Consider the following 27,807-nt stretch of genomic DNA (forward strand, 5'->3'; position numbering starts at 1 on the left):
GAAACACAATAGTTGCAAACATAACAAACACTGTCCCAAAAACAAGCAGCATATCTCTCGCAGATGAAATGGCCAACAGCACCACATCGACTTGTTTATCTGTATTTGACTTTGACTGGCTTTTGACGTGATGTCATTTCGGAGTAACATGACAGCAAATAGGACCCAGCAGATCTCTCCGGCGAACCTCACCTGTCCCCAAACGCACTTTTACTTTTCCACCTGAAGTCGCCTGCAGAATCCCGACATCTGTCAGACTTAAAGATAACGGCATGTTTCCTGCATTGCTCTGCAGTTTGGTGCTCCTGCACGGCTCGCTCGGAGAGATCGTGTTCCGCTGCCCGAGCTGCACCGCGGAGCGCCAGGCGGCGTGTCCCAAGCTCACCACCTCTTGCGAGATTGTCAGAGAACCGGGATGCGGTTGCTGTCCGGTTTGCGCCCGGCAGAAGGGCGAGCTGTGCGGCGTCTACACGCCGAGATGCGGGAACGGTTTGAGGTGTTACCCGAGCGCGAATTCAGAGTTACCGCTGGAGCAGCTGATACAGGGACACGGACGATGCGAGAACAAAGTGGACCTGGAGCCCACCATGCCCAACCAGGAGTCAGGACACAGCGGTGAGTCTCAAGACTTCGTGAACATGAACTGATGCACAGCCGCTGCCAAAATGTATGCATATCGTACGTATGATGTTGCACTTTGATATCTCCTCAATGTTGATTTCTCCTTCATTTGGGAAATCAGCACTGAGTCAAATATCAGTGCAGGGTCTTTGTTCTGGCACCCTTTTCTCCACCATCTTGTTTGATTGTTTATACAGCCCCTTTGTTAGATCACCAACTTCTGTCTGAACTGCTTCTGGTTTTTATGTAGTATATATTTAAATATAAAAATGTTTCAGGTATTTCATCAGCTATAAATGTGTTATAATAGCTTTATAAGTAATTATAAAATAAAGTGTAATATAATAAAGTGGAAGTAATACATTTAAATATTTATAGATTTTTATTATATATATATATAAACTTACAGTAATTCTTATCCATAAACGACATAAGACAATAAAAATACAATTTAAATCAACATTATTATACTCGCACAACACACAACAGATTTTAAAATAATAATTTTATATGCATTTTATTAAAATTTATAGAGCAATATCTAGTTCATGGAAAGCAAAAATATCTACATAACAAGGTGCTCCATTTTTGCAAAAGTTAAACTTTTCTCAACTTTGAGTTGCTGGACACACCCACATCCTGTCCTCAGCGGTCACTGAGTTCAGGTCGTTTCATCAATGCAGGTCGCTGCCGATGGGAACGAGGCTTTATCCATTATAGAAATTTCCATGACTTTTTTAGTCATTGGTTAGTCACTGCTGGTCCAAATTGATCAAGTTATGTTAAGCTTATCTGGTCTGGTCAGAAACACTCAAAACATTGGGAAAACCATGGAAACTTATTGTCAAATTCTGTGGAAACCCTGTTATACATATTGAATGGATTAAGTACCATATAAACTATGCTTTTATTATTATGGTCCTTGGGTTTTGATGCGGTCAGATTAGATCACATAAGCAGCAGCATTAGACATTTGAGGTTTTGTGCCTCCCTTAGAAGCAATTGGAGATTTATAACATTGTGACAGCCTATAACAGGGGTCTGCAACCTTCAACGTCAAAAGAGCCATTTTGGCCCCTTTCCCACTGAATAAAATTCATGTGGAGCCACAAAATATTTGATGCCCAAATAAAGATAACACGGCATATAGCTAAAGTTTTACATTCAGTTATGTTACAGAGCAGGGGAGTAGCAATCATTTGAGAAGTGAGGGGGACAGAAATGTCAAATGTAGTAATAATAATAATAATATTTATGTATAATTGACAAAAAATATTATCTCTTACTTTTAATTGGCTAAGAAATAAAATACACTGCTGGACAATAACCAATAATTTGTCTTCTATAATATTTTTGATAAATATTTTACTAATGACAATTTTATGGTTATGATTGTACAATCAGTATATATTCTACAAACACTTTTTCCATTTTTATCACAGAATAAGGCAGAGCATATATTTTATAGCTTCTGTACTGTAATTAATGCTGTCAATTACCATAATTCATATTTATTACTTGGAGAAGACTTGAAAAACACACACAAACCATATCGTCTTCACGTTTCATCAGTTAAGTATTATGCTTGTTATTCAGCTACAGTGATAGCGGGATGCCTGTCAAAACTTATTATTACTTCTCATATGAGTCTGTTTTGGACTTTCTGCGCGAGAGCGGCCTCCGGTTTTGAGTATGAATGAAACATACAGCGCATGAGAGTGTTCAGCGCTCCGTATGCAAAACGATCATGAATAAAACGTATCCAAAACGACGTGACTATCTTTTCTCTTTTAATTTAAATCTAGATTTATTCACACTGGCCCTTGAAAACCTCTTCTTTAACACACTTGACCGAGAAAAAGTGCAGGGGAAGAGTTTAGGTTATATTAAAATTCAGGGGGGACACCTCCCCCGCGTATTGTACACCCACGCTATAGGGAGCCACCGCAGGGGGATGAAAGAGCCGTATGCGGCTCGGGAGCTGCAGGTTGCTGACCTCTGGGCTATAACATATGTGGCAATGAAACGTACACTTTTGGGTGCAGTAGGATGATCAGTGTTGAAATTTTGTTGACCATGGGACCATTGATCCCCTCAGTAAGCAAACAAGCTTATCACCTGTTAAACTATTGACATTTGCAATTCTTTTATTTGTCTTGGTGGTCCCCGAATAACATATGTATACGTCTTTGAAACTTTCTCAGGGTTAGGGGTGTGCGATATATATCGTCTGCGATAGTATCGTAATTGTTGTTTTTAAAGATGTGCGATTTGACATTATCGAGTATTTTGCAAAAAAACATTCAAAACACACCTACAGAGTGCACGCATTCATTACGCAAAGTCTAGACTGAGTCTAGAGCAGGGGTGTTAAACTCAGTTCATAGAGGGCCGCAGCCTTGCAGAGTTTTGTTTCAACCCTGCTCCAACACACAAACCATGTAGTTTTCAAATAAGCCTGAGGGAATTGATTAGCTAGGTCAGTTGCATCTAAACTCTGCAGGGCTCCAGCCCTCCAGGAACTGAGTTTGACAACCTTGGTCTAGAGTGTGTTCTTTCACTCAAAGACTAGGGACTTTGCTTTCACTGCACTTTCACACATTTAGAATGATCTCAAAATTAAAGAAATGGGGGCACAAAATGTATATAGGCTATTTATACCACTTCATATAGCCTAGTTAATCAATTTCAAACAAAGAGAAATGAAAAATAACGCTCAAAATTACCATGATTAAAAATGTGATATTGATTTTTTACAACAGTTCAATAAACAAGAAGTTAATTAAGAGACTTACGTTTTAGACACCATCTTTCCTGTTTTTGCTTTATTTCGACAACAAAAATCACTCCAAACACAGCCACAGCCATGTTTTGCGTCTCTGAGCAACATGAGGGCATTTCATTCCTGAATGAATCAACCATTTAAATTAATCGATTCAATCGCAATGACTCACTTATTAACAGTGACTTGCTCCCACCTACTGGCGGTTTTAATTTCATATTCAAAGTATCTTTTATTATTCAAATAATTTTAAATATCAGTATTTAACATTTTATGTTTAATAAATGAAAACATGATTTATGCATTTGTAATTGCAGGTTAAATGCATTCATGCCTTGCATTAAACAGCGTGTGTATATGCATCTAAATGCCATTTCAGATGCAGCTTCTGTGATTTCTCTGCATTGCAAAGATGACTTTTGTTGATACTGATTTAATTTGCTTGGTAACAGCCCAAAAGTCTTATTATTCTAATTCACTGATTACATGTAAGAATTTGTCTCAAAAGATAATGGACACTTTTAGAAAAAATGGCTTTTTAAAGGTAAAAATGCCCATAAAATGTCAAAATTTGTTTAAACTTATTGGAAAAGATTCATTTCTATCAGTGTGAACTGACCATCACACAGAATATAAAGAATATCAAAACTTTAGGAGTCAGCTGTCCACGACAGTCTTTAAGGGACTGGCACAATAACATACAGCAACATATCATCTAATTATCGTTATCGATAAAATCCCAGAAAATATCGAGATACTTTTGGTCAATATCGCGCACCCCTACTCAGGGGTTAGTTCTTTCTGAATAGGGAAATAAGTGTATCATGCGCAGTGCTGCCTGTTGCCTTGATAACATCATTTGTAAAATCCCATGTGGGTGTCATCACAGGCCATCTCTTTTGCTCTAAAGGCCAGGATGATCAGTTCTAACCTTTTGCCATGCAACTGAAATATGTGACCTAGATTTCTAATAAAATAAAGAATTTTCAAATTACTGATGACTAAATGGTGCCAAATGCCTCTGCTTTGAAACAAATTGGCAGCCGTTGTGCTGTTGAATTTTCCAAGAAATCAAGGGTGAAAGGCTAATGTCTCCTGGCACAAATTGGACTTTTGCACAATGAACTTTGAGGCCCATCCAGGCACCCTTGTGAATCTGCCCTGCTATGCTATCTGAGCAGCGTTTGAATGGTGTATTTTGGGATACCAGTAAACACTAAGCAACAGGGTTGCCCAGCACCAGCAGTTAATCTGCTCATTTCCAAGCCTTTCTAATGCAGGTTTCTAATAAAGAGAAAATACTGCCAGCTCTAAAGATAAAGTTCACCGTTACTCGCCCTCATGTTTTTCTTTCACTGTGTTATTTTATTTGTTCGGTGAAAATTTTTAGGCTTAATGTCAAAGCTTTTGCATTCCATACATTCCATACAAACATACAAATGAGATTTTCCTGTCAATATTACAGTTTTATTATCTATATGTCAAACAAAACAATTGTAAGGCTCTCAAAGACATTGAATATGGCAGATAAAAGGTATAACAATTTCGCATTGTTACATTGTTGGAAGTATATGTAAATGAACAGTGTGTACTTTTTCCTCTTTGTTACCTGCACCAAGTCTTTTTTTTCACAGTTTTCTCTCATTTTTTACTGCATTGACAGCCAGCTTTTATTAGTCACATTGACTTTTCAAATGATACTTTTATTTTACTTTTTGCTGCTTAGCAGTATAAATCACCTTCCGCTGTGATTGCATGGAAAACAGAAGCTCAGATATTCTGCATTCGTTCTCTTTAATGTTTTCTGGAAGAAATAAAATCGTAGTTGGACTTGGGAAACCGCGTGATTTAAATGACGACAACATCATTTAACTAACAGTTTCATCAACTCCATTTGGCAGATTACTTGGCAGTGGGGTGTGTGGTCTGTAACATACACATTTATCTTTCTTTTTCTGTGAGAAGAATTCAAAATCTGCATCAAACCAGTTAGTCCTATGAGTACGATCACTGAAAGTCCTGTGGAAATCATGTTAGCCAAGACCAGCGTCTACGTTTTGGTCCAGTACTTCTGTTTCTGCTTAACAGAAAACACAAATTATTGCTGATCTAATGAATGCAGTGAACTATGAATGAATGTTGTAATTATGAAACTCACTAGAAGGTGCTACATCCAGGACCTCTGATCCTCTTCTTTGTGTTCGCTGCATGCCTTTGTCTTTTACTGCGTGGCCACTCCTCGGTATAGCTTTAACTAAATGTTGTGATTTGGCACCCAGGCATTGCATCTGAAATGAAGGCTCATTCTGCACTGCGGCTGGTGAATTACATTCAGTAGTTTCATCACACTGAGCATCTCTTAATTATCTGAAACCTCGCTGTGCATGGTCTTAACTGTGAGCATAGAGCACCACCTGTAGTTAGCATTGTTCATATGTCAGGCAGCTGCCTCAAACATGATAGAGCATGCATTAGGACCCGATGAGAGGAACATCTTTAGTAATGACACTTAACCAGTGCACAGATGCTGGCTTATATAATGTTCCCTTGGCTTTAACTTTGGATCAGTTTCAGGAAGTCTAGAATATGTTTTGAAGAACTGTTTTGCAGCATGCGTGAACAGACATCTGAGGACCTCTGTCATCATTATGACCTTTAGCATGGCACTTAAAGGATAAGTTCATGCAAAAATGGAAAATGTCGTCATTTATTCACCTTCACGTTGTTCCAATAAAAAGAGCTGCATTATTTCCAAATGATGGCAGTGTATACATACGACTTCAAGTCTCATGGTAGTTTATTGTGAAGAACAGACTGAAATCTAAGCCATTAGTCGCTATTATAAAGGGTTCACAGATCTTATTCCAACTTGAGTTTAATTAGAAAAATGCTATATTTAGATGTCACACCAGATTTGATGGCAAATGCCACTGGTTCTTGCATGGCATGTAGGTTTGAATATATTTAACTGCATTTGAGGTTTCAAAGCTATAGCAAAGGTGAAGATTATTAATATTACTTCAGATGACTTGGAATATAGCCCAAACTATATTTGTGAACTTTGGTAAGAATAGTAAATGTCTTAAATTTTGGTCTGTTCTTCATATGGAAGTCATCATATGACTTCAGAAGACTTGCATGAATTGTTTAGACACATTTTGAAACCTTTCTTGTTCATTTGTTTTTCATCTAATATTAATATTTTTTACATCAGATTTTTAATCATGGTAGTTAACACTATCAACGTCACTCAAAGTGAGCATCAGTCAATGAACTTTAAGTTGCTTCTGATAAAGTGACAAAACCAGGGATCCAAATAATGATTCTGATCATGAGTCTGATAAATCCAAAATTACACCAATCAATATACTTAAAAATAAAATGCACACTAAATTTACGAATAGAGTCATGAATCATTAAAGTCAGGTAAAAATATGCACCTGTAAGCTTTTGCACCGATTCACTCCAGTAAATCCAGCCTCCTCACCACCATCCTACAAATATATCTGATGTTTATTCAAGCTAGCGGTTTGTATCTCATGTTTGTTTTTCAGCCTTTACCTCTTTCTCCTTGTATCGCGTATACTGTGATTGCCCTTGGATCCCTTCGGGGTCTGATGTGCTGAGACACGCTCTCTTCAACACCTTTCCAGTGCCTGCAGTGGGGATGCCTTGGGTGGCGGCTGCTTGTCGAGACCTGTGACACCAGAGAGGCTCCTTGTAGGCGCCGTGACTTTACTTTTGCTCCGGGGCATCTGGAGTGTCATGGTGTCAAACAAGCAATTGCAATAACAGAAAAAAAAAAAAAAAAACTCTTGGTCCTCTCTCTCCCAAGGCCATCCTAGACAACCCCCCACAGACTGGAGAGACGATGAACGAGCGTCAGCAAAATACAGTCTTTCACTATGTGCTATAATGTTGGCTGCCTGCCTGCCTGACTGATACACATGAAAATGTCAATATTGACTGCAACAGGTATATTCACTATGAAATGGTTGCAAAGAATACAAGTCTAGTAGCAGCAAGGCTGTGTTAATATCTCTCGGCACACAGCTACATTCCTTTCAGCAGGCCTATTTTGTTATGACTGACAAGAATTATGATTTGTAGACATCTTAGCTGTCATGCTGATTTCAGCTCAGTTATAATCTTCTTTGGATTTTATAATTGAGAAACATTTATATGGGCCATTCTACAGAATTGATGCAAACTGCTGTCCTGTTTCACAACCAAAAAACGCATTTAAAAAGCATTTAAGTATTCAAATCTTAGATCTTGTTTACCAAGGTACTGTTATTATCTATTGAAACCCACAATAATATATATATATATATATATCATCATTTAGTTGGTACTTCCCCTAAATTTGAGGAAAAAGATTTTTCCATTTATTCAATGGACTAAAAAATTAGTCCATTGAAAAAAATTTTTAGTCCATTGGCTGAGACTGATTTTAACTACACCCCTATACATTTATGATCAGGAAATATTTGTTTCACTCTTTCTCATAGCTACATTTATAGATGGGCCCCATTATTTTGAGGCAAATATATTCAAAAGTATGACAAATCTGTGCGTAACTTTAAAGAACGTCACAACCGAACACCGCTTTTCTATAATTAAACACACTCTTTTGGAAGTTATTCCATAACATTTCGTTTTTATCTGTACAACTGTTCAGAACCGTGCTAGCTAATACAAGACGAATTGTTGAATAAAATCGTTTTGTTGTTTTCTTTGCGCAGAAAAAGTGTTCTTGTCGCCTCATTAATTCAGATTGAACCACTAATGGCAGGTGGACTATTCTGGCGATGCTTTTCATACTTTTATGGACCTTGACAGTGCAATTTACTATTCAGTCAATAGGACAGTCACAAGCCTCCTGGTTTTAATCCAAAATATCTTAAATTGTGTTTCGAAGACGAACTAAGCTTTTACGGGTTTGGAACGACATGGGGGTAAGTGATTAATTACAGTTTTAATTTTGGGGTGGAGTATCCCTTTTAAAATAAAGTGTTACCCAAACTTTTACTACAGTTGTGCAATATTTTTGTATTTTAGTATGTGGGTTAAAATTCTGTATTGTGATGTATCTGTACTGTATTGTGTGCTACCAAAACATTACTGCCACTAATGAAAATATGTCGTCACGAGCTAAACATGGTTGTTTTGTTTTGTTGATGTTTTGTCAAAAATAAAGTATGCTGAATTATCAACTAAGATGCTATGATAGTGTTGGTTCGATGTATATTCAAACTAATGAATCCTTAAGTTTGAAATTAGTATGATCAACTTTTTACAGAAAAATTGGATTTGAAATGCAACAAATCTCATAAATCACACTTGAAATATTGTTAAAATTTGTAATTGTTATTGATTTACCTCTGAAAAAAAAAGTTTAAAAAAGTTGTAAACTTAAACTAATTTGTTACCCCACTGACTTAAAAGTTTTAGTTTAGCCAACTTGAAATTTTAAGTTACTCAGTGTTAATTTAAGGGACAACTGGAATATTTTAGTTGACTTTTTGTCCTCTCTCCAAATCTGTCACTACCGAAACACAGTAATATATATTTTAATAAGAAGAGTTATATTGACCTATTAAGATTTTGCTCACATATTCCCTGTACACTGTGAAAAAAAGAAAAGAAAGTTGTTTCAACTTAAAATAATATTTTAAGGCAGCGGGGTAACAAATTATTTTAAGTTGAAACTTTTTTTTAAATTTTAAGTTTTTTTTTTTTTTAGAGTGTACAGGGAAGATGTGAGCAAAATCTTAATGTGTTTCGGTAGTGACAAATTTGGGGAGAGGACAAATATTCTTAAACTTTTATGAAAATGCAATAGACTATAAGATTTAATTGCACAATTACTAGAAACGTATACCTTGGATATTATAGAATTTGCATATGTACAAAATTTGTGGAAAAAGACACAATATTATCTGTATTGTGTTGCGCCAGGTAGCCCTGCCCACTCTGAAATTTTATTGGATGAGTGCTGCCATAGTTTAGTATATTCAGTGTTCAATAGTTTCTGTTATTCATAGTATTTAGCTTAATTTTAGTATATTTCTCCTACCTGTTAAAGCAAGTTAAAATTATATTATTTAAATAGTAGCCTAAAAAATCCTCCCTCAGTGCTGTCTAGTGTTAACAATAGTGGTATCTAGTTTCCATGATAATGCAGGCGGGCGCTAAAATGTACTTGTATGTATATATATATATAATTCATTGTGAAAAAATTTCTCATCACTTGAATATTGATTAGGACACAGTGTAAAAGTCCATAATTTGGACTGCATTTTCAACTTTGGTAGAGCTAATCTAACATTTTGGTAATAATATCAAGAGAGCATGAAGATTGTTTTATCTTGTTTTGCACTGTCAAAGCAAATATTTCCAGAGACTTTAATACATTCTTTCTGTAAACTAATGGTAGCTGTACTTGGCAAAGTGTCTTCCTGAGACCCACACTTAGCACCGTGCCAAGTGTGTTATCACTGAGTTTTATAAACTTGTTGCTCAACTGCTTGTCAAAAGCTCAGGCAGGCCTTGACACTCAGGAGGCTGTAGTTGCTATGGTGCCAAATGGAGATCAACAATACTTCACAAAATGAATCCAAGGCATTTCCTGAGGAAAACTTTGACTTCAAGCTGTTTCCTCAAAGGCTCAAATCTTAACACTGAAACTAGGTCACTATTATTTGTCAAATTCTAACTGATTATCAAATTGCTTGCTGTTGAGGAATACTACAAATATTAAATTCACATATGCATTAATGAAATAAAGTTTTGTTTTAGTTTGCACTATTGCTAGAACATGAGTGTTAATATATAAGTGGATATCTATACAGCACTTTTCAATTTATTTGCATGCTATAATACGTATTGATTTAATGTGCATTCACAAATAACTTTTTTATTATTATTATTTGAGAAGCACCTTTGAAAACCAGCATGACTCCCTGTAGCAGTCCTTCATTTACTGACATCTCATACTTTTTTTTTGTTGAAATCCGTGTTTAGCATAAAGAACTTATCAGTAGAAGCACACACAATCATGCACAGACTCGAGGACTGAATCTCATTCGTCTGCAGAGAACATTTCCTTTGTGCACAGTGGCTGCTGAATCATTGAGGCTCCCTCAGCAGGCCTCTGATTTATGACCGTACAACTTCGCTGTTTAGTTTTTGCATATGCAATTACAGAAAAGATAAGAGAAAGAGGGAGAGTAGAAGAGAAAGACAGAGAAAAGTGCTGGCACGATCCAGCGTGTATTGAGAAGAGGCTCACGGCGGGTAGTTTAGGCTGAATTAAATCTTAAATGCTTTTTCATCAAATGGGGGAGAAAAAAATGGGGAACTGCTCCCAGTGGATAGTGACAAATTACTTCTTAGAACGATTTGGAATCAGAGAGAGTGCAAAATACTAAGACACTGAACAGATGTTTTAATGATGTAGAGGACACACAAAGGACATCAGTGGAAGTTCCTGTAGGACAGAATAGTAGAAGTGGTTTGGATTGTCTTTTATACTTGTGGTGAATGGGGAAAGATGTCAACTAGCTCTTGCAGCTGTTTTCACACTTTGTTTGGTTTAAATCAGAGTTCTCTTCAAGTGTTATTTTAGTATTTTGTTATATACCACTATAGTTTTTATTAAGATTTTGAATGAGCATTTATTTTAATATTTTCTGTTGAATTTGAGTAAATTATTTAGTAAATGTGATTTTACTTTTAGTTTTTCAAAAATGTTCCTAAATAGTTTTCATTTCTTTTTATATTTTTAGTTTAATTTTAAGTTAGTAAGTTTATTAGCTACATAAAAGGAACACAACATTTTTTAGCTTAAATATTTCACCTAATATTTCCATTTTATCTCAGCTTTTTTTAAATTGAACAAATATATTACTTAATAGTTTTAGTTACCAATGACAACTCTTTTTTTTTTTTTTGTTGGTTTTTTGTATATACTGTATATATATTTTCATCTGAAAGCTTAATTGCCATAGTCAATCGAGAATCAGAGAGAATTGTTTATGCAGCCAGTGGTCATTTTGAGGACCAGCTTTGGCATATCTTTACTTCAATTTCGGTTTTCTAAACTATATTGCAAGTGTATCATATTATGTGCCAAGTGAAAGCCGTATCAAATTTGAGCTCCAAAAACCTCTTGTACATGCCCAAGGGAAGCCATTCTGCACCCACCAAAACCAACAGTTAGCTTTTGCAAAACCCTCCCACACCTGGTCCTGTTTTGCCGGACATTGGCATAGCTTTCCTGTGAGTCGTGTAGTTCCACAAAAGAAAGGAAATTAAATTACATTCTACACTGTTATTTCATGCAGCCGTGGTACAGCGGGTTCTTGAAGTTACAACCTTCACAAAAGGCCACATGGTTATGTAAGAAAGAGAGAGTGCCAGATACAAGCCGGCTTTTCGGGCATCGCAGCTGCTTATGTTTTTCTTGCATTACTTTTTCATACTGACACATTCTGCTCACTGCAGCCTGTTTGGAAAAACAACATGGCTGATCAGCTCCCTCTTCCTAGCCGTGTGGGTTGAAAAAGCATTTTCTGTAAATGTTTAACCGGATGGGTAAACTGTGGACAGGTTTCAATCAATGTCAGTGTCTTTGGGTTGTTTTCCCAGCATGCAGCGGGCCTCAGTTCATCCACAAATTGACCAGAGCTTACTGGTTACAAGAGCTTCATGTTGCGTGTCGCTGAGTGCATTTTTGTATATATCAGTAGATTGTGTACTGTAAACCAATACGACCGGTTATAATCCTGCCGTCAAACCTCTGCATTTTGATTAAATCTTGGAGAGAGCCTGCAGTTTCAGCTCATTAGAGAAGTATGCATAGATTAAACTAAATCAGCAGTGATGGAGAAGATTTAAAGTGTTTGAGTATGGGTGGTAGCATGCAACCTGAGCAGAACTGACCTTGAGATTTTTTTTGTTTTTCAGTTTTTAGATGGAAGTTATTGTGATTAAAAGTGCTGTAATTTAAAAAAAAAAAAATTAAATTAAATTTATTAATTCTTATTTAATTTTATTGATTTTGTTTTTGCACGTCACATCATAAATGTTGTTAATTTTAAAAATAGTTATAAAAATCTGTCAGGATACCCTGTTTTACTTGTTTTTGAATGCATCCTAACAAAATCTTAACATGTACAGTACATCATATACAGAAAGTCTATTAAAATTTAATTTTGAAACAATTTTATTTTAAAATAATTGCAAAAATGCTTCAAAAAACCCAGTTTTGTTCTGTTTTGCAGTTTTTCTTTTTTTTAATGCATATGTGAATCGCATTCTTAGATTCTTGCTATTTTGTGAGTGAGACATGTCGTATATATTTTGTATATACTTTTCCAATGACATATGCAAAGATTATTCAATCTCTGTTTTTGCTCATTTATAACATGATTGTTCACATTTTATAGAAAATCAAAGGAAACTCATTTGTCAGAAAATTACGTGGTAGGTAAGAGTTGGTCAGATTGCCTATATGCATTACAAAATTCACATTCTAGGTTTTGAGTCAAGTGGGTGTTTTTTGAATACATTAGTTCTAGTTTAAAGAGTTGAAAACGTTGGTAATCCATATCGATCCAGAAATTTAAATATAAAGCATTTTTCCCCGCTGAGCTTGTTGCAATTCATTTATAGGATTGTATTTTTAATTTTTATGTATGATAGATGTAATGCTGTCTTAATGCAAATATTCTCATTTGAACAGGTAGTGTGCCAGAAGTATGTCTGTGATGTTGAGGTTTTGGAATAGACTCACTATGTAACTTCACAAGTGGCACTTGACTTTTCAACAGCGTGTCATGCTTCCTTGGGAGAAGCGAGAGAAAAACCGGCCCAGGCCCCGAAAAGAGTTCCTGTCCACTCCCCAACCGCACAGCCCACACACTAAGCCTTTGGAAAGAGAGAGGAACTGTGAGTGGGAAGTGTTGCTGGTGTAGGCCCAGGGATGAGAGTGTGGAACAGGGATGCTTCCGAGGATACGTAATGGCAGGTGTCTGCTGAAGCACGCCCGCCAATAATTTCTTCAATGAGGCAACCTCTGGCAAAGTCGCCCGCTATTTCAGACACTATTCTTAGGTCTGTTCCTGACAATTGGGCTTGAAACTTTAGACCACAGTATTTGGTGCTGGACAATGCTCAGAGCGATCACCCCCCTTCAGATCTCTAGGCTCCCATACTCACCCTACGCTGACTTCATTCGAGCGGCTCTGGGCTCGTGGCCTGAGGGTTCTGCTTTTTAATGTCGATGGGCCAGACACAGAGCAGATCTGAATGCAGGCAAGAGTTTCAAAGGGCCAGCTAGAGTCCAAGTGACCAGCTCTGTGCAAGTGACGTTACCATAAGGGACACGCAACTAATTTGCCCCACACAAAGTCCAAAAGTACATATTTGCTGTTACAGTACATTTGGAATCAAATACATAAAGGTTTGTTCAGCGGTCTCTGTGCTTTGATGCTGCCCCTGAATTTAAGGGGTCAGAGACGAATATGCTGCCTTATTGTCAGAGGACTTTTGTTTTTGGTCCTTTTTTTTGAGCATAATAATATGAAATGTTATTGTTGTTTTAAATATATCTCAAAATTATTAGTAATTTCTATCAATTAAAGCTGCAGTCCGTAAGTTTTGCCTCTTTGTCGCCATCTCTGTTTAAAACCTGCAATTGCAGTTATTTGTGGAGTTATTTTTTTAATGTGGGTCGAATTGCTCCAGCACGGATGAATCTAATGTTTTGAGGAGTATGTGTGGCTGTCAGTCACCGCAGCGGTGTGGATATTCACTGTACTTTGGAATCACAGATTTTAGCCTGCGTCTTGGAAGTATGACAAAAATAAGAATTTTCACTGGATATTGTCATCTGAATAAGTAACAAGACTGACACTTTTGTTTTGACCAACTGAGGAAAAAAAAGCTTTACAATAAATCGTGCTACAATGGTGATTACATCTAATGATTGTTTAGCTCATATCACATCAAACTGTGCAAATTATTATTACAGTTAAACTTTGTTCTCAGATTGTTCATGTTAACAACATCAGCATTGCGTGACTACATGTATGTAGTGTGTATTAGCGTAAGATTTAGATTTCAATTTCTGTACAGTCTAATCTCTAATTGTCTTACCATTCAAATTTCATATAAAGAAATTTATTTACCCAAAAAGCTAATTTTTGAGACTATTTGGAGGAAAGATGGCAGAGCGGACGCGCAATACGGCAGGTGCTGCGGGAGTTTGCTCGGCCAAAACCAACTACAAGTACAAGATTAATCTCAATAAGAATGCCTTTTGTTACAAATCAAATTTCAAACCGAGAACTGGAATTGGATTAAGACAATTTAGTGTAAACATGGCGTACAGAGGCGGCATGATTATTTACATCTTTGCTCTCCTGCTGGTTTTGCTCCGTTGCTGCTGGTCCGGCCGAGTTGGCGGTGCTGAGTGGGCGGACCTTGTTGTCTTCGCTCAGTGGAGTCATCAAGACTTAGAAAGTATTATTATTTCTATTGTTTTATCCCCCCAAATGTCTTTTACTGTGGATTATACCGACCCCCTAATTCTACAAAAATATTTTATGATAAATTGAAATCCGTATTAAAGGAAATCGGTTCGAAAACTGAATTAATTGTTTTAGGTGATTTTAATATAAACTGGATGGAAAAAGCTAAGAGACATCAGCTCAAAAGTATATCAGATCAGTATAATCTTACACAAATTATCCTTGGCCAAACTAGGGTTACTCAATCAACACACACTCAGATTTAATTTTTAGTAATAAACCTGAAAGAATTACAAAATGTTATAATTTGGTAACCGGTATGTCAGACCACAATTTGACCTTAATTGTAAGAAAGTTGTCAAAACAACAATTTTTATATCAACAAGAGGGCAAAAGCTTTTTTTAATATTATACCAAAATCCCTAGTCGGTCAATTTGAGGAGAAATTAAAGCACCTGTGAAGTGAAGTGACATACTGCCAAGTATGGTGACCCATACTCGGAATTCGTGCTCTGCATTTAACCCATCCAACGTGCACACACACAGCAGTGAACACACACAGCAGTGAACACACACAGCAGTGCACACACACAGCAGTGAACACACACAGCAGTGAACACACACAGCAGTGAACACACACACACCGTGAACACACACCCGGAGCAGTGGGCAGCCATTTATGCTGCGGCGCCCGGGGAGCAGTTGGGGTGTGTGGGCATGTGGTGCTAGGTCAGAAGTACTAGAACCTATAAACAATGAAACTCCTGTCTTCACAATTGAAAATGTCTCAGATTCTACTGTAATGAAAATATTTGATAATTTAAAAGGATCTAAGTCTAAAGATGTTTGATATCAACGCACAATTTTTTTAAACTTATAAATCATCTCTTTGCAAACCTCTAACACATCTGATAAATCTGTCAATAACAAACTCCTATTTTCCATCTTGCTGGAAGGCGGCAGTAGTGATACCTATTTTTAAAGCTGGTGATAGGACTTTCCCATCAAATTATAGACCCATAAGTATCCTTCCAATAGCATCGAAAATTGCAGAAAGGGTAGTTTGTGACCAATTAGTTTCTCATTTAAATGAAAGTGAAGTAAATTTACAACTGATGCAATTTGGGTTTCGAAAGAACCATTCTACAGAAACGGCTAATTGTTTTTTTGTCGAAAAAATTAGAAGTCAACTTGACAAAGGTGGTGTTGTTGGTGCTGTGTTTTTAGATCTTGCAAAGGCATTTGACACCGTTAATCATAACTGTTTAATTTCCAAACTTCAGAATTTAATTTATCTGCTACTGCCTTGACCTGGATGAAATCATATCTGATTAAGAGGAAACAATGTACAAGAGTGGTTGATAAGTGTTCTTCTTTTGCTAGCTGTCCTATAGGGGTCCCTCAAGGCTCTATTTTAGGACCCATTTTATTAAGTATTTACATTAATGATCTCCCTCAAGTATGTCCAGGTGTTAAAGTTCTAATGTATGCAGATGATACTGTGCTTTTTGATCATGCAAGAACTAAAGAACTTGTTGCAAGCAAACTGACATCTGCAATGGTGGAAGTCTCGGATTGGTTAAATAAGTCTTGTTTGTCTCTTAATGTAAGCAAGACAGTTTGCATGTATTTCACTGCACGAAAACACAACTCGGTGAATCCAGACATCGTATTTAATGGTGAAGCAATCAAATGTGTGAGGCATGTCAAATATCTAGGAATAATAATTGACCAACACCTGTCTTTTAAAAAATAAGTAAGAAAGGTTATAAATAATGTTAAATTTAATTTAAATAATTTTAAAAACATCAGGGACCAACTGTCTCAATCTGCTGCACTACTTTTTGTACATACTTTGATTCTCCCTCACTTGTCATATTGTATAACAACCTGGTCACAGGCAGGTGCGACCACACTTAAGCCCATGTACTCTCTTCATAAATAAATTCTGAAAGTGCTAGACAAGAAAACAAGGGACTATCATTATTGCACCATATTGAAAAAGTAAAATTTTGATAATTTTGTATTTTACAGTGATGTACAAAATTATCCATAATCTTGCTCCCCCTCCTCTTAGGGGATGCCTGGCCCATAACGGCAGTGCCGGTAGGACAAGAGCATCTGCTAGGGGAGATTTAGTACCGCAGTATTGAAAAACCGCGTTTGGTCAAACAGCGTTTTCGGTTAGAGTAGTGAGGTTATTGAACTCCTTACCTACAAACATCGGAAGCATTGACAGCTTGGCTACTATCAGCACAAATCTGTAACCACTAATGACTGTGTTAAGTTCTGTGTTTTTTACATAATGTTTTTATTAATCTTATATTTCTGGATATATGTATTGTGATGTTCTATGTGGTGTATATGTAATATTGTATGTTATTTTATTTGTTTACCTGCCCAGGGACAGCAGATGTAAATTAGCTATTAGCTAACTCAGGTGCAATTACTTTTAATTGTGCATTGTCCCTGTAAAAATAAACAAAGTAAAGTAAATTATTCTTCCTTAGAACTAGTTATCTTTAAAATACAAAACTTGTGTAATCCCATAGGATATCTGTAACCAGATGCACATTGAAAACTGGAATATAATCTAATTTCAATCACTTGTGTTTCATGAACACACAAACCTTCTTGGATTACAAACCGCCATCAAAATAATAAATTGAATTATTCCAGCTGCTGTGAGAAAAGGCTATAAATGATCCACCACCTGCAGCATCCACACATGCGATAGCCTACTAGCCGGGACAACTTTTTTGTTTACATACGTGGCGTAATGATGCTGTGCCATGCTCGAATTTCCTGCAAATTCCTACCAGTACCACTCAAATTAAAAAACATTATTATAAGCTTATCGTTGTGAATCGGGCTAAGGTAAGGAGATAGTTTTGAACACTGGCTGGTTATGTACTTGCTCAAAGGTTACGGACTGCAGCTTTAAATATTAGTAATTATAAATATATTTTTTCTTAATGGGATGGTTCACCCAAAAATAAAAAATATTTTATTCAAAATCGTTTAGGCACTCACTCACACTGTTTCAAACCTGTAAAGTGTTCTTTCTACTGTGCAACACAAAATACGATTATTTTTTTTTCATACAATGAATGTAATATTTTTGGTAAACTATTCCTTTAAATAAGGAGAAAAGTCTCTTTTTGTTGTTAGTAGTTCACTTGTGATTTGCCAGGCACGTTTTAACTTAAAAGGCACATATCTCTTCACAGGCCTCTATGACTATCTGAATCAAGAGCTGTCATTAATCCCAGCCTTTAACTTTTTCTCTGCCTTGCTTTGATGCTCTGCCAGAACACTGATCCTGGGTTTGCTTTCATTGACAAAAAAGATAGCTCGCGGTCTTTGACATGAGAGCAATAATCCAAATTTCTATAAATGTCAATTTGTTATGCAACCTCTAACCTAAAAGGGTTGTGCAGTATTCACAATTTAATTGACGATGGATTTTAAGAAGCTATACAGTTTCTGAATTTTATATTGAATTAAACTGAATTTAGTTTTTTTAGAATTCAAAATTCAAAGAAATGTGTACAATATGTATGTATTTGCATATGTATGTACTATTTATTCATTTATTTATACAAATAACTGACTTTAAGTTCATGGGCCATGGTGGAAGAATCTGTAGTAGTTTACAGAAAATGTATTTTTATTTATTTAGTGTTGGAATTCCTCTGTTTGGTTATGCTGAACTTGCCATTTTAATTCATTAATTTAATTTAATTCCCCTTAACATCCTGTATGCCAGTTTCAGCTCATGAATTGAAAGAGAGCCAATGATAAAAGTTTGCCCAAATCCATTAACCTACCCTTCCTTCATTAGGAGAATTAAACGGCACGCGGTCCCCTCCAGTTAAAAAGCCTGGCAAAGATAACAACTACCAGCATATCAAGGAAATAGCTGTGAAGCAGCATCTCAACAACAAGAAGACCAAGATGTACAGCCCCCAGGATGATCCCAAAACACCTCACCCCAGACAGGTGAGTGTCCCGCTGTGAAGAATCACAGGGCAACACAGCAAATATTAGACCTACAATATAAAAACCTGTATTCACCTTGAATGTCATTGTGTTCAGTACGGCAGTGCCCTCTTCTGGTTATCAAACTAACACACCACATACACAACGCCACAGACTCACGCAACACACACACACACACACACACACACACACACACAAACACACACAGACGCTGTGACATAGATATTCTCTTTTCTGTATCAGCTAAACATTAATTTTCCTAACACAGTCTTCTGGGGTTGAGATTTACGGTATGTCCTTTGTACAACCCTCTATATTTGATGTTGCTATAATTCTGTGGTCTGAGGTTGTTTGTCAGTGTATAATTTATTGCTTCAGTATGTTATTTTCGTGATTGGAGCTGTGCAAAAACTGCTGTAAGCTGATTTTCGGGTGTTTTTCGTATTAAGCTTGTTTCTGGTGCCATTTCCACTATGATTTCAGTCAAAAACATATGATCATTTCCTTAGTTACCTAAATAGCCAGAGATTTCTGGTGTCAAAAACACTGCCCGGTGATAGCATACAGTCGCATTGGGATTGCCAAGGCAGAACAAACGGCTGCCGTCTCTGCTGAAACAAGGAATGATCCAGTGCTTGTCGAATTTGGCCATCACGCAAATCCACAGAGACTTAATTAACTTTTCTTGGACTTGTACCATGCTTTACCTGGACTCTTAAATCCTTAGCCAAGTGACCACTGCAACACCCCAATCAGCATCTCTATTAGGCATAATCTATAATGTTTTGAGCCAATAGACAAATTGTCTTGCTAATTTACTTCAGTTGGCAAGTCATTTTTTTTTTAAGTACAATTTGAAGTAAATGGTTCTGGTAGTTTTCTAAGTAGCTCAGATGTAGGGCTTGTTTTGCATGACATCTTTATGATATCTAGCCTGTTTGCGTTACGTTGTCATATTACCATATCCTCACCATTTAAAGGACACTTTAAGCGCATTGATCTGGAAAACAGTCCTACATTGACTCATATTTTCCTTCTCATTGAACGTATTCTATAGCTGCTATTAGGCAAGAAATAGTTCAAGAAAAAGACAATCTGTGACCATAAACAAACAGCAGCGGAGACAACAATAGCTGTCCTATGAAGCACACTGGGTCTGGTTTGGCTGACCTGAAAGCAATAGTAACTACGGCTAAATGATATGTTGATAAAGCAACTGCATGTTGGAAAGTACCATAAAAAGGTAGATGCAATAAAAATAAGAAGCCAAGGCAATACAAATTCAAACCAGTGATAATGGTAGGATAATAAAATGCCAAACCAAATAAACAAGTTTTCTGTGGGGGCCATAAATCAGTAGTGTAACTATCACATATCCCATGAAAAGCAGACATTCAAGGAGAATGTCAGGGTAATGGCATGTCCGATGACAGCAGGGGACTGTTCACTGCTTTGTGATGGAGCACTTTTCATCCGCACGATACGGATAAGATCCCTGGCAGTCCCTCTTCTCCCAGTGCACTCTTATCCTGGGCCAAGCTGGGAGCAGCCATCATGAGAGATATAGGGAAAAGAGAAGGAACGGGAGACAGGAATGGTCTTTGATGCCGATGCCTGTCCTTGCGGAGAGGTGGGGAGGCAGAACTAAGCCAGCAAATTAGCTCGAGTACGAGATTTATATCAGCCACACAAATGTTTCATGAGGCCGCCGGACTGCTGTTTATCTAGCTCTCCTTATATGAGTGTTTCTTTTGAGGAGTTTTATTAGAACTAACTTTTTATTATATGAAGGTCACATTAACTTTATCTTTTACTACATTTTTCTATGCCATCACTTATTTTTGCTACTTTTCAAATGCAGGTTTTATTAAATAATAAAAAAAACTATAAATTGCATTTCACAACCCGAATTTTCCTCTAAAGTTATTTTTTTTCCAGATGTTACTGTACTTGTTTATCAACAGCATATTTTTTTAAACTGAAAGATTTCTGATGCCTTGGCACAGCATACACACAATTTTCTTTTTACATCATTTCTGTCTGTAATCTTGTGCATTTAATGGAAACATTGTGAAAATATTACAGAATTGTGTGTATTAAGATAAAGAAGATTGACAAAACAAAGTAGTGAGCATGTAAAAATGTGGTTTAATGTTATAAGAGTTAAAGAGATACTCAAATATGTGTTTGTGTGTGTATGTGTATGTGTGTGTGTGTGTGTGTCTGCTTGTTTTTGTGGTTTGAGGACACAAATTTGTGTAATGACACCGGGATGACAGAGGTATTACAATTTGAAGGTGATTTATAAGGACGCTTCTTGTGTCCCTGTAATTCAAAAGACTTAAAAATCATACTAAATTGTGTGTTTTTTTTGAAAATCTAAAAATGCACAGTTTCCTATGAGGGGTGGGTTGGGTGGGTTTGGTGTAAGGCGATAGAAAATACAGTTTGTACAGTATTAAATCTATTATGACTATGGAGAGTCCCTATAAACCATAAAAACCAATGTGTGTGTGTGTGTGTGTGTGTGTGTGTGTTTGGTCTTACAGAGCCAGTGTCAACAGGAGCTGGACAGAGTTTTGGAGAACATCTCCCGAATGACGTTCCATGACAACAAGGGACCTTTGGAAAATCTTTATGACCTGAAGTTCCCCAACTGTGACAAGACAGGACAGTACAACCTTAAGCAGGTGAAAAGACCAATATTTGACTCAAACTTTCAAAGACATCATCATGGTCGGAAATTAGCAGCTTTGGTAGCTCAAATAGTTTTTCTTCTGAAGTCTTCTTGTCCATTTTCAATTTGAGATTTTTGCAGGTCACTTGCAGCATTGGCCGGGAGATTAGCACAAAAAGTACTCTCATTTGGATGGCAGCGGGTGTTAATTTCACTATAGGGAAATAGGAATATGAGACATTGCACAACCTTTCAATCTGCAGCATCCTGCTGTTTTATTATCCAATTTCATGTGGAAGGTTCAATAAAGAGTCAAAGATGAAGCCAAAGAGAAACGGTATATAAAACATTCCCACATTCTCTACAGAAGGGCTGTTTTATCAAAGCCAAGGCAACCGTATCTGAGCTGAGAGTTACAAGCTAATGAAAATTTTGCTGACCGACTGACCTGTCTATTGGGTGACTTGCCTTGGTTTTTAGAGACATCAGAGGAAAGGTACAATCTTTTATATCTCAATGCCTTTCTTACTCATCTTTTACATGCTGATGAGATGAAATGGGAAACATTTTTTACAGTCTTTTTGGATCTCAGGTTCTGATGTCACACGTCTGCTCAGGAGTTTCATAATAAGTCTTAACAGTGGCTCAAACTGTGCTTAGATTTGTAAAGATACCTATGTCTGCAAGTAGATGACTGAGATTTAAATATAAACTCTCATGACTAAATGATCAAATTATTCATATCTGTATGAATTTTATAATTATCTTACCTTATATGTGGAATTTTACATATGCAGTATGTGTGTGTGTATATATATATACAGGTGCTGGTCATAAAATTAGAATATTATGAAAGTTGATTTCAGTAATACCATTCAAAAAGTGAAACTTGTATATTAGATTCATTTATTTCCTTTAATTTTGATGATTATAACTGACAACTAATGAAAGTCCCAAATTCAGTATCTCAGAAAATTAGAACATTGTGAAAATGTTCAATATTGAAGACACCTGGTGCCACACTCTAATCAGCTAATTAACTCAAAACACCTGCAAAAGCCTTTAAATCGTCTCTAAGTCTAGTTCTGTAGGCTACACAATCATGGGGAAGACTGCTGACTTGACAGTTGTCCAAAAGACGACCATTGACACCTTGCACAAGGAGGGCAAGACACAAAAGGTCATTGCTAAAGAGGCTGGCTGTTCACAGAGCTCTGTGTCCAAGCACATTAATAGAGAGGCGAAGGGAAGGACAAGATGTGGTAGAAAAAAGTGTACAAGCAATAGGGATAACATAGGGATAACCGCACCCTGGAGAGGATTGTGAAAAAAAACCCATTCAAAAATGTGGGGGATATTCACAAAGAGTGGACTACAGCTGGAGTCAGTGCTTCAAGAACCACCACGCACAGACGTATGCAAGACATGGGTTTCAGCTGTCGCATTCCTTGTGTCAAGCCACTCTTGAACAAGAGACAGCGTCAGAAGCGTCTTGACTGGACTGCTGCTGAGTGGTCCAAAGTTATGTTCTCTGATGAAAGTAAATTTTGCATTTCCTTTGGAAATCAAGGTCCCAGAGTCTGGAGGAAGAGAGGAGAGGCACATAATCCACGTTGCTTGAGGTCCAGTGTAAAGTTTCCACAGTCATTGATGGTTTGGGGTGCCATGTCATCTGCTGGTGTTGGTCCATTGTGTTTTCTGAGGTTCAAGGTCAAAGCAGCCGTCTACCAGGACGTTTTAGAGCACTTCATGCTTCCTGCTGCTGACCAGAGGAAGATGCAATACGCCAGACCCAACAATTCAGAAGAGCTGAAGGCCACTATCAGAGCAACATGGGCTCTCATAACACCTGAGCAGTGCCACAGACTGATCGACTCCATGCCACGCTGCATTGCTGCAGTAATCCAGGCCAAAGGAGCCCCAACTAAATATTGAGAGCTGTACATGCTCATACTGTTCATGCTCATACTTTTCAGTTAGCCAACATTTCTAAAAATCATTTTTTTTGCATTGGCCTTATTTGATATTCTAATTTTCTGAGATACTGAATTTGGGACTTTAATTTGTTGTCAGTTATAATCATCAAAATTAAAGGAAATAAACATTTGAAATACAGTATATCAGTCTGTGTGTAATGAATGAATCTAATATACAAGTTTCACTTTTTGAATGGTATTACTGAAATAAATCAACTTTTTCATGATATTCTATTATGACCAGCACCTGTATATAACTATATACTAAATAAAATGTTTTGTAAAATAGGGTTATTCACTTCTAAAGCCTTTTTGTCTATTGTCTAGACTTTGACATGTTGACAGAGCTTGCTAACTGAAACCTTCATGAGTTAATAATTATTTTCACAATTATGATATAATATTTCTGTGTCCTGGCATGACATATTGCAGCTTAAACCAGGACAAACATGTCCCGGAGAAGTAAACGGGTATGTTGTTTTGACATGAAAACCCTGTTCCCAAGGCTCAAAACAGTGTACCTCACCACACTTAATTGTATTGCAATCATCCTGTTCTTTTTGTAATTATTGTAACTGTCAGTTTTTGTTCTTTGCCATTGGAGGACAAAATTGAAAATCAGTTTTTTGCCTATTTTGGGTCTCAGCGTCAGCTATGTCCAGTTCAATTATGACCTCATTTTGGGAGTGCTCAGTAGGGGTCAATGAGACGTGCTGGGCCAAATGAGGCGGGAGGGCTGTTTTGGGGTAGCGTCTCCACCCCGTACTCGCCCAAGAGCTTCATTTAAGCCCCCAACACCCACCGTTTCCCCGCCCGTCTCTCATCATCATCTCTCTCTTGTGTTCCAGTGCAACATGTCCAGCCACGGACAGAGGGGCGAGTGTTGGTGTGTCAACCCCTACACTGGTGTCCAGATACCCTCATCCCCCAAAGTGAGGGGAGACCCCAACTGCAGCCAGTACTATGGTGGTCCCGAGCTGGAACCACCCACCAGCCAGCAGAAATAGACGCACCCTCGCCCTTAAGGGAGACGCCCTGGGTCGAAAACGAGGAGAGTTAAAGCGAGTGCAAGAGCGATGTGCATGTGTGTAATTCTGTACGTGTATGTGTATGTATATTTTCGCAATAGTATGATCTGTATTGTCGATAGGAGTGTGGAAAGTCACATGCCAGCAAAGACAAACAAGTCAAGGACAGGTAGTTTAAGCTCCCCCTTCTCAAATCCAGATAACTGTACTCCAAATTTAACTCTGAGTGATTGTTTTTTTTTTTTTTGCCTATTTATAGGCTCGTCCGGTGCCTTTTAATCTTGTGACTGGTTGCAGAGAGTCGCTTATACAGCATTTGCAGCTGTTCGGTGCGAAGATGTGTCCCTTTAATTCTCCCTTTTGTCTTTGGAGACCCAATAAAATGGTGGCATGTTTTTTTTGCACCATTGGTTGCCAGAAACAGACAGCAACTGCAAACGCACAAAAACAGCAGCTTGACGTTGATTTAAAAGTGAATCCCAAATTTTTGAAACCAAAAATAGAAAGCAGAGGGGTCGTTTTTTTGGATGATTTGAGAGGATCTGTGCAAGAGGGGCTGGAGATGTGCTTTTTGGCTATTTTGACTGCTTGAGTACCCAACAGATAAATCAACCATAAGTACTCAAGTATTTGTCGATATGCATCAAACTGGCGTCTTTTCTGCATGAATGTTGCATTTTTAAGACCAAAACATTTTCAAAATGTGTCTCTAAACCACTGCTTTTGTTTCCATTCAGTTGCTTCGGCTGAAAGTTGCCACATACGTGAGTTGCTATACGGTGTCGCCGCAAATTGCCACCCCATATAACCAATTGGAGTGCAAGGTGCGAAAGGCCCAAAATGTCAAACAATCACTAAATTAAAAACGAGGCTGCTTTTTGGCACATATTACTGACCTTCAATCAGCATCATAAGTTTTGAAGTTCAAGTGTATTTTTACAGTCAATAATTGCTGTTGCTTCCAAGTACTCAAGATCTGGCTATCCCTGTTCCTGGCAGCTGATGGACCTCTGTTCTCTTTCTGCTTCTCTACAATGTGGTAAAATGCAGGTGGTGTATGTGTGTGTTTGTAGAGTGGGGATCAGCATTTACTAATGATGTGCTGACAGAGGGCTAGATTAGGACACAGGGCTGACATTGACAAATGTGATATAAAGTGGGTTAAGTGCCTATATATAAACACAGGTTTGCCTGCAGTGCCAGTGGCCTGTGCCTCACCTGGCTTCACTTCTCATCTGCGGAGGGATGAGTTGGGGGTTGGCAAGGGTGATTTTGCCCAGTGTAACGCTTGAATGGGGTTAGTTGAAGAGTCCTTGGAGGAATGTGAAGTGGTGCATGGGTTTAGTGAGCTTGTTTAACCAATTCTTGTACCATTTATTCCTCCAGCTGAGTGAAAACGTGTTTTATTCCTTGAACAGCCCAATGCAACCAGAATTTTCTAAAATAAATAAATGAAAATATTTGACATTACTACTGGGTAAAAATTGGCTCAGCTGGTCATAAAGATCAAATAGAGTAACATACAATAAAGTGACATACAGTGGGATTCAAAATCTATAAAATAAAGATTTAGGATTCTGAGCATGTTTTAAAAAATGAAACATGAATAAAAAAAAACATAATTGAACTTAAATAAAACATATTTTGTAACATTATAAATGTCTTTAATGTCACTTTACATTTACTGCATCCTTACTGAATAAAAGTATCAGTTTCTTAAAAAAGAAAAGTTACTGACCCCAAAATAATGCAAAATAGAAGCATTCTAGAGTCTAAATAGATGTGACCAGTGAGATTTAATGGGTTAACTTGCTTTGTCAGCAGGTGTGATCTGTAATGCTTTGTTCACACGGACACACAGCGGGTTTTATTGCTGAAGGCCCCCAGATCAATGTACTGTTGGATTGCAATGGGCGTTCCTACTACTGTGTTCTGACGTCATTGGTAGCCTGTGTGAATGGCCAAAGCTTCTGAAAATTTGATCACAAATGGGACAAGAATCCAGGTGCTGCTCATAAATTTAAACTTTTAAAATTCTGATTCCTGTATTTTCAGTGTAGCCTTTTGGATGCCACTATATGTGACCTTATTGTCATATCGCTGAAAATTGGCTCTGTGAACAACAATCAAGGGTTGTTAAAGGGCAGCAGCTGTAACATCCCTCGATTTAAGTTATATTTTAATTCACTACCCTTATCTCTACCTCTTAATATCTCTTCCCCATCTGTCTCTCTCTTTCCCGTCCTCTCTTTCTCTGTGAGCGTTGAATCGAACAGCTCAATCCAGAAATAGAAGTCGATTAAGCTTTAACATTGATCCTAACGTGTTAGACAGTGTTCAGCCCAGAGTTTGCTTTTGTAGCTTAGCCTTTGATATATTACCACATTAACCGTCAGTATATTTCACAGTATTACCACATCTCGCTCGCCCTTAGTAGTAGCTTATATGTATTTACTTTATCTAGTTAGCATTGCGCTAACTACTGCAACAGACTGGCTCTCCAGAATCGTGCAGCCTCGTGTGATTTTGGTGCCTCACGGATAGATTTGCTGAGACACGGGCTACGAGTTTTCCGTTTCGGTTTGTTTCCAAAATAGATCGCTGCCTGCCCTCCGGTGGCACAGTAAATTTTACGGTAGCTCGAGTTTGGCCTAGTTTGAAAACAGTGCGAAACCAATCCCTGTGGTTTTCGGGCATATTGATTTGCCAGAGCGGTTCCAATGGGATGGAAGTGTTCACGGATGCGTGTGTGTGTGTGTTTGTGTGTATTTGTGTGAATGTTTCGATGCTGTGCCATGCCTGGAGCCAGTGTGACGGTGGGAAGGATTGCTTGCCATCTGGTGCAGTGTAAAACTGTCAGAGCCGGTCTCTGCTTTTGGAGAGTCTCACACAAATGACAGGGGGAATTTCTTGAGCAAATCCAAATGCCTTGTGCCATGCCAGCATCTCACATGCCTTTTTTTCTGTAATTCATTGCGTATCCTGTATGTCACGAGATGCTGTGGTATTAAATAACATACATTACTCAAAGCATACTCCTTGTGTCCACTGTCATGCAAATGGTGCATGAACTGAGTTTTCTGTACAACTGCAATGGAAAAAGCCATAAATGCATGCAAAAATAGACATTGGTTTTAAAATCTTGTAATAAAATCCAGCATGATTAAATGTATTACCTCTCAGA

General features: G+C 37.6%; 1 protein-coding gene across 2 annotated transcripts; it reads left to right on the forward strand.

Annotated features, from left to right (window-relative positions):
* Nucleotides 1-27,807, forward strand: igfbp2b (insulin-like growth factor binding protein 2b). Of its 2 annotated transcripts, XM_079428945.1 has the most exons (5): nucleotides 1-615; nucleotides 18,785-18,942; nucleotides 21,188-21,223; nucleotides 21,492-21,632; nucleotides 24,444-27,807. In XM_079428945.1, exons 1-5 carry the CDS (start codon nucleotides 273-275, stop codon nucleotides 24,600-24,602), a joined length of 837 nt encoding a protein of 278 aa, XP_079285071.1. In that variant the 5' UTR covers nucleotides 1-272; the 3' UTR covers nucleotides 24,603-27,807. The 2 variants fall into 2 exon arrangements, with proteins under 2 accessions (XP_079285071.1, XP_079285072.1); XM_079428946.1 differs by lacking the exon at nucleotides 21,188-21,223 and having other exon boundaries at nucleotides 60-615.

Source organism: Barbus barbus, assembly GCF_936440315.1.
Source record: "Barbus barbus genome assembly, chromosome: 11".
Classification (NCBI taxonomy): domain Eukaryota; kingdom Metazoa; phylum Chordata; class Actinopteri; order Cypriniformes; family Cyprinidae; genus Barbus; species Barbus barbus.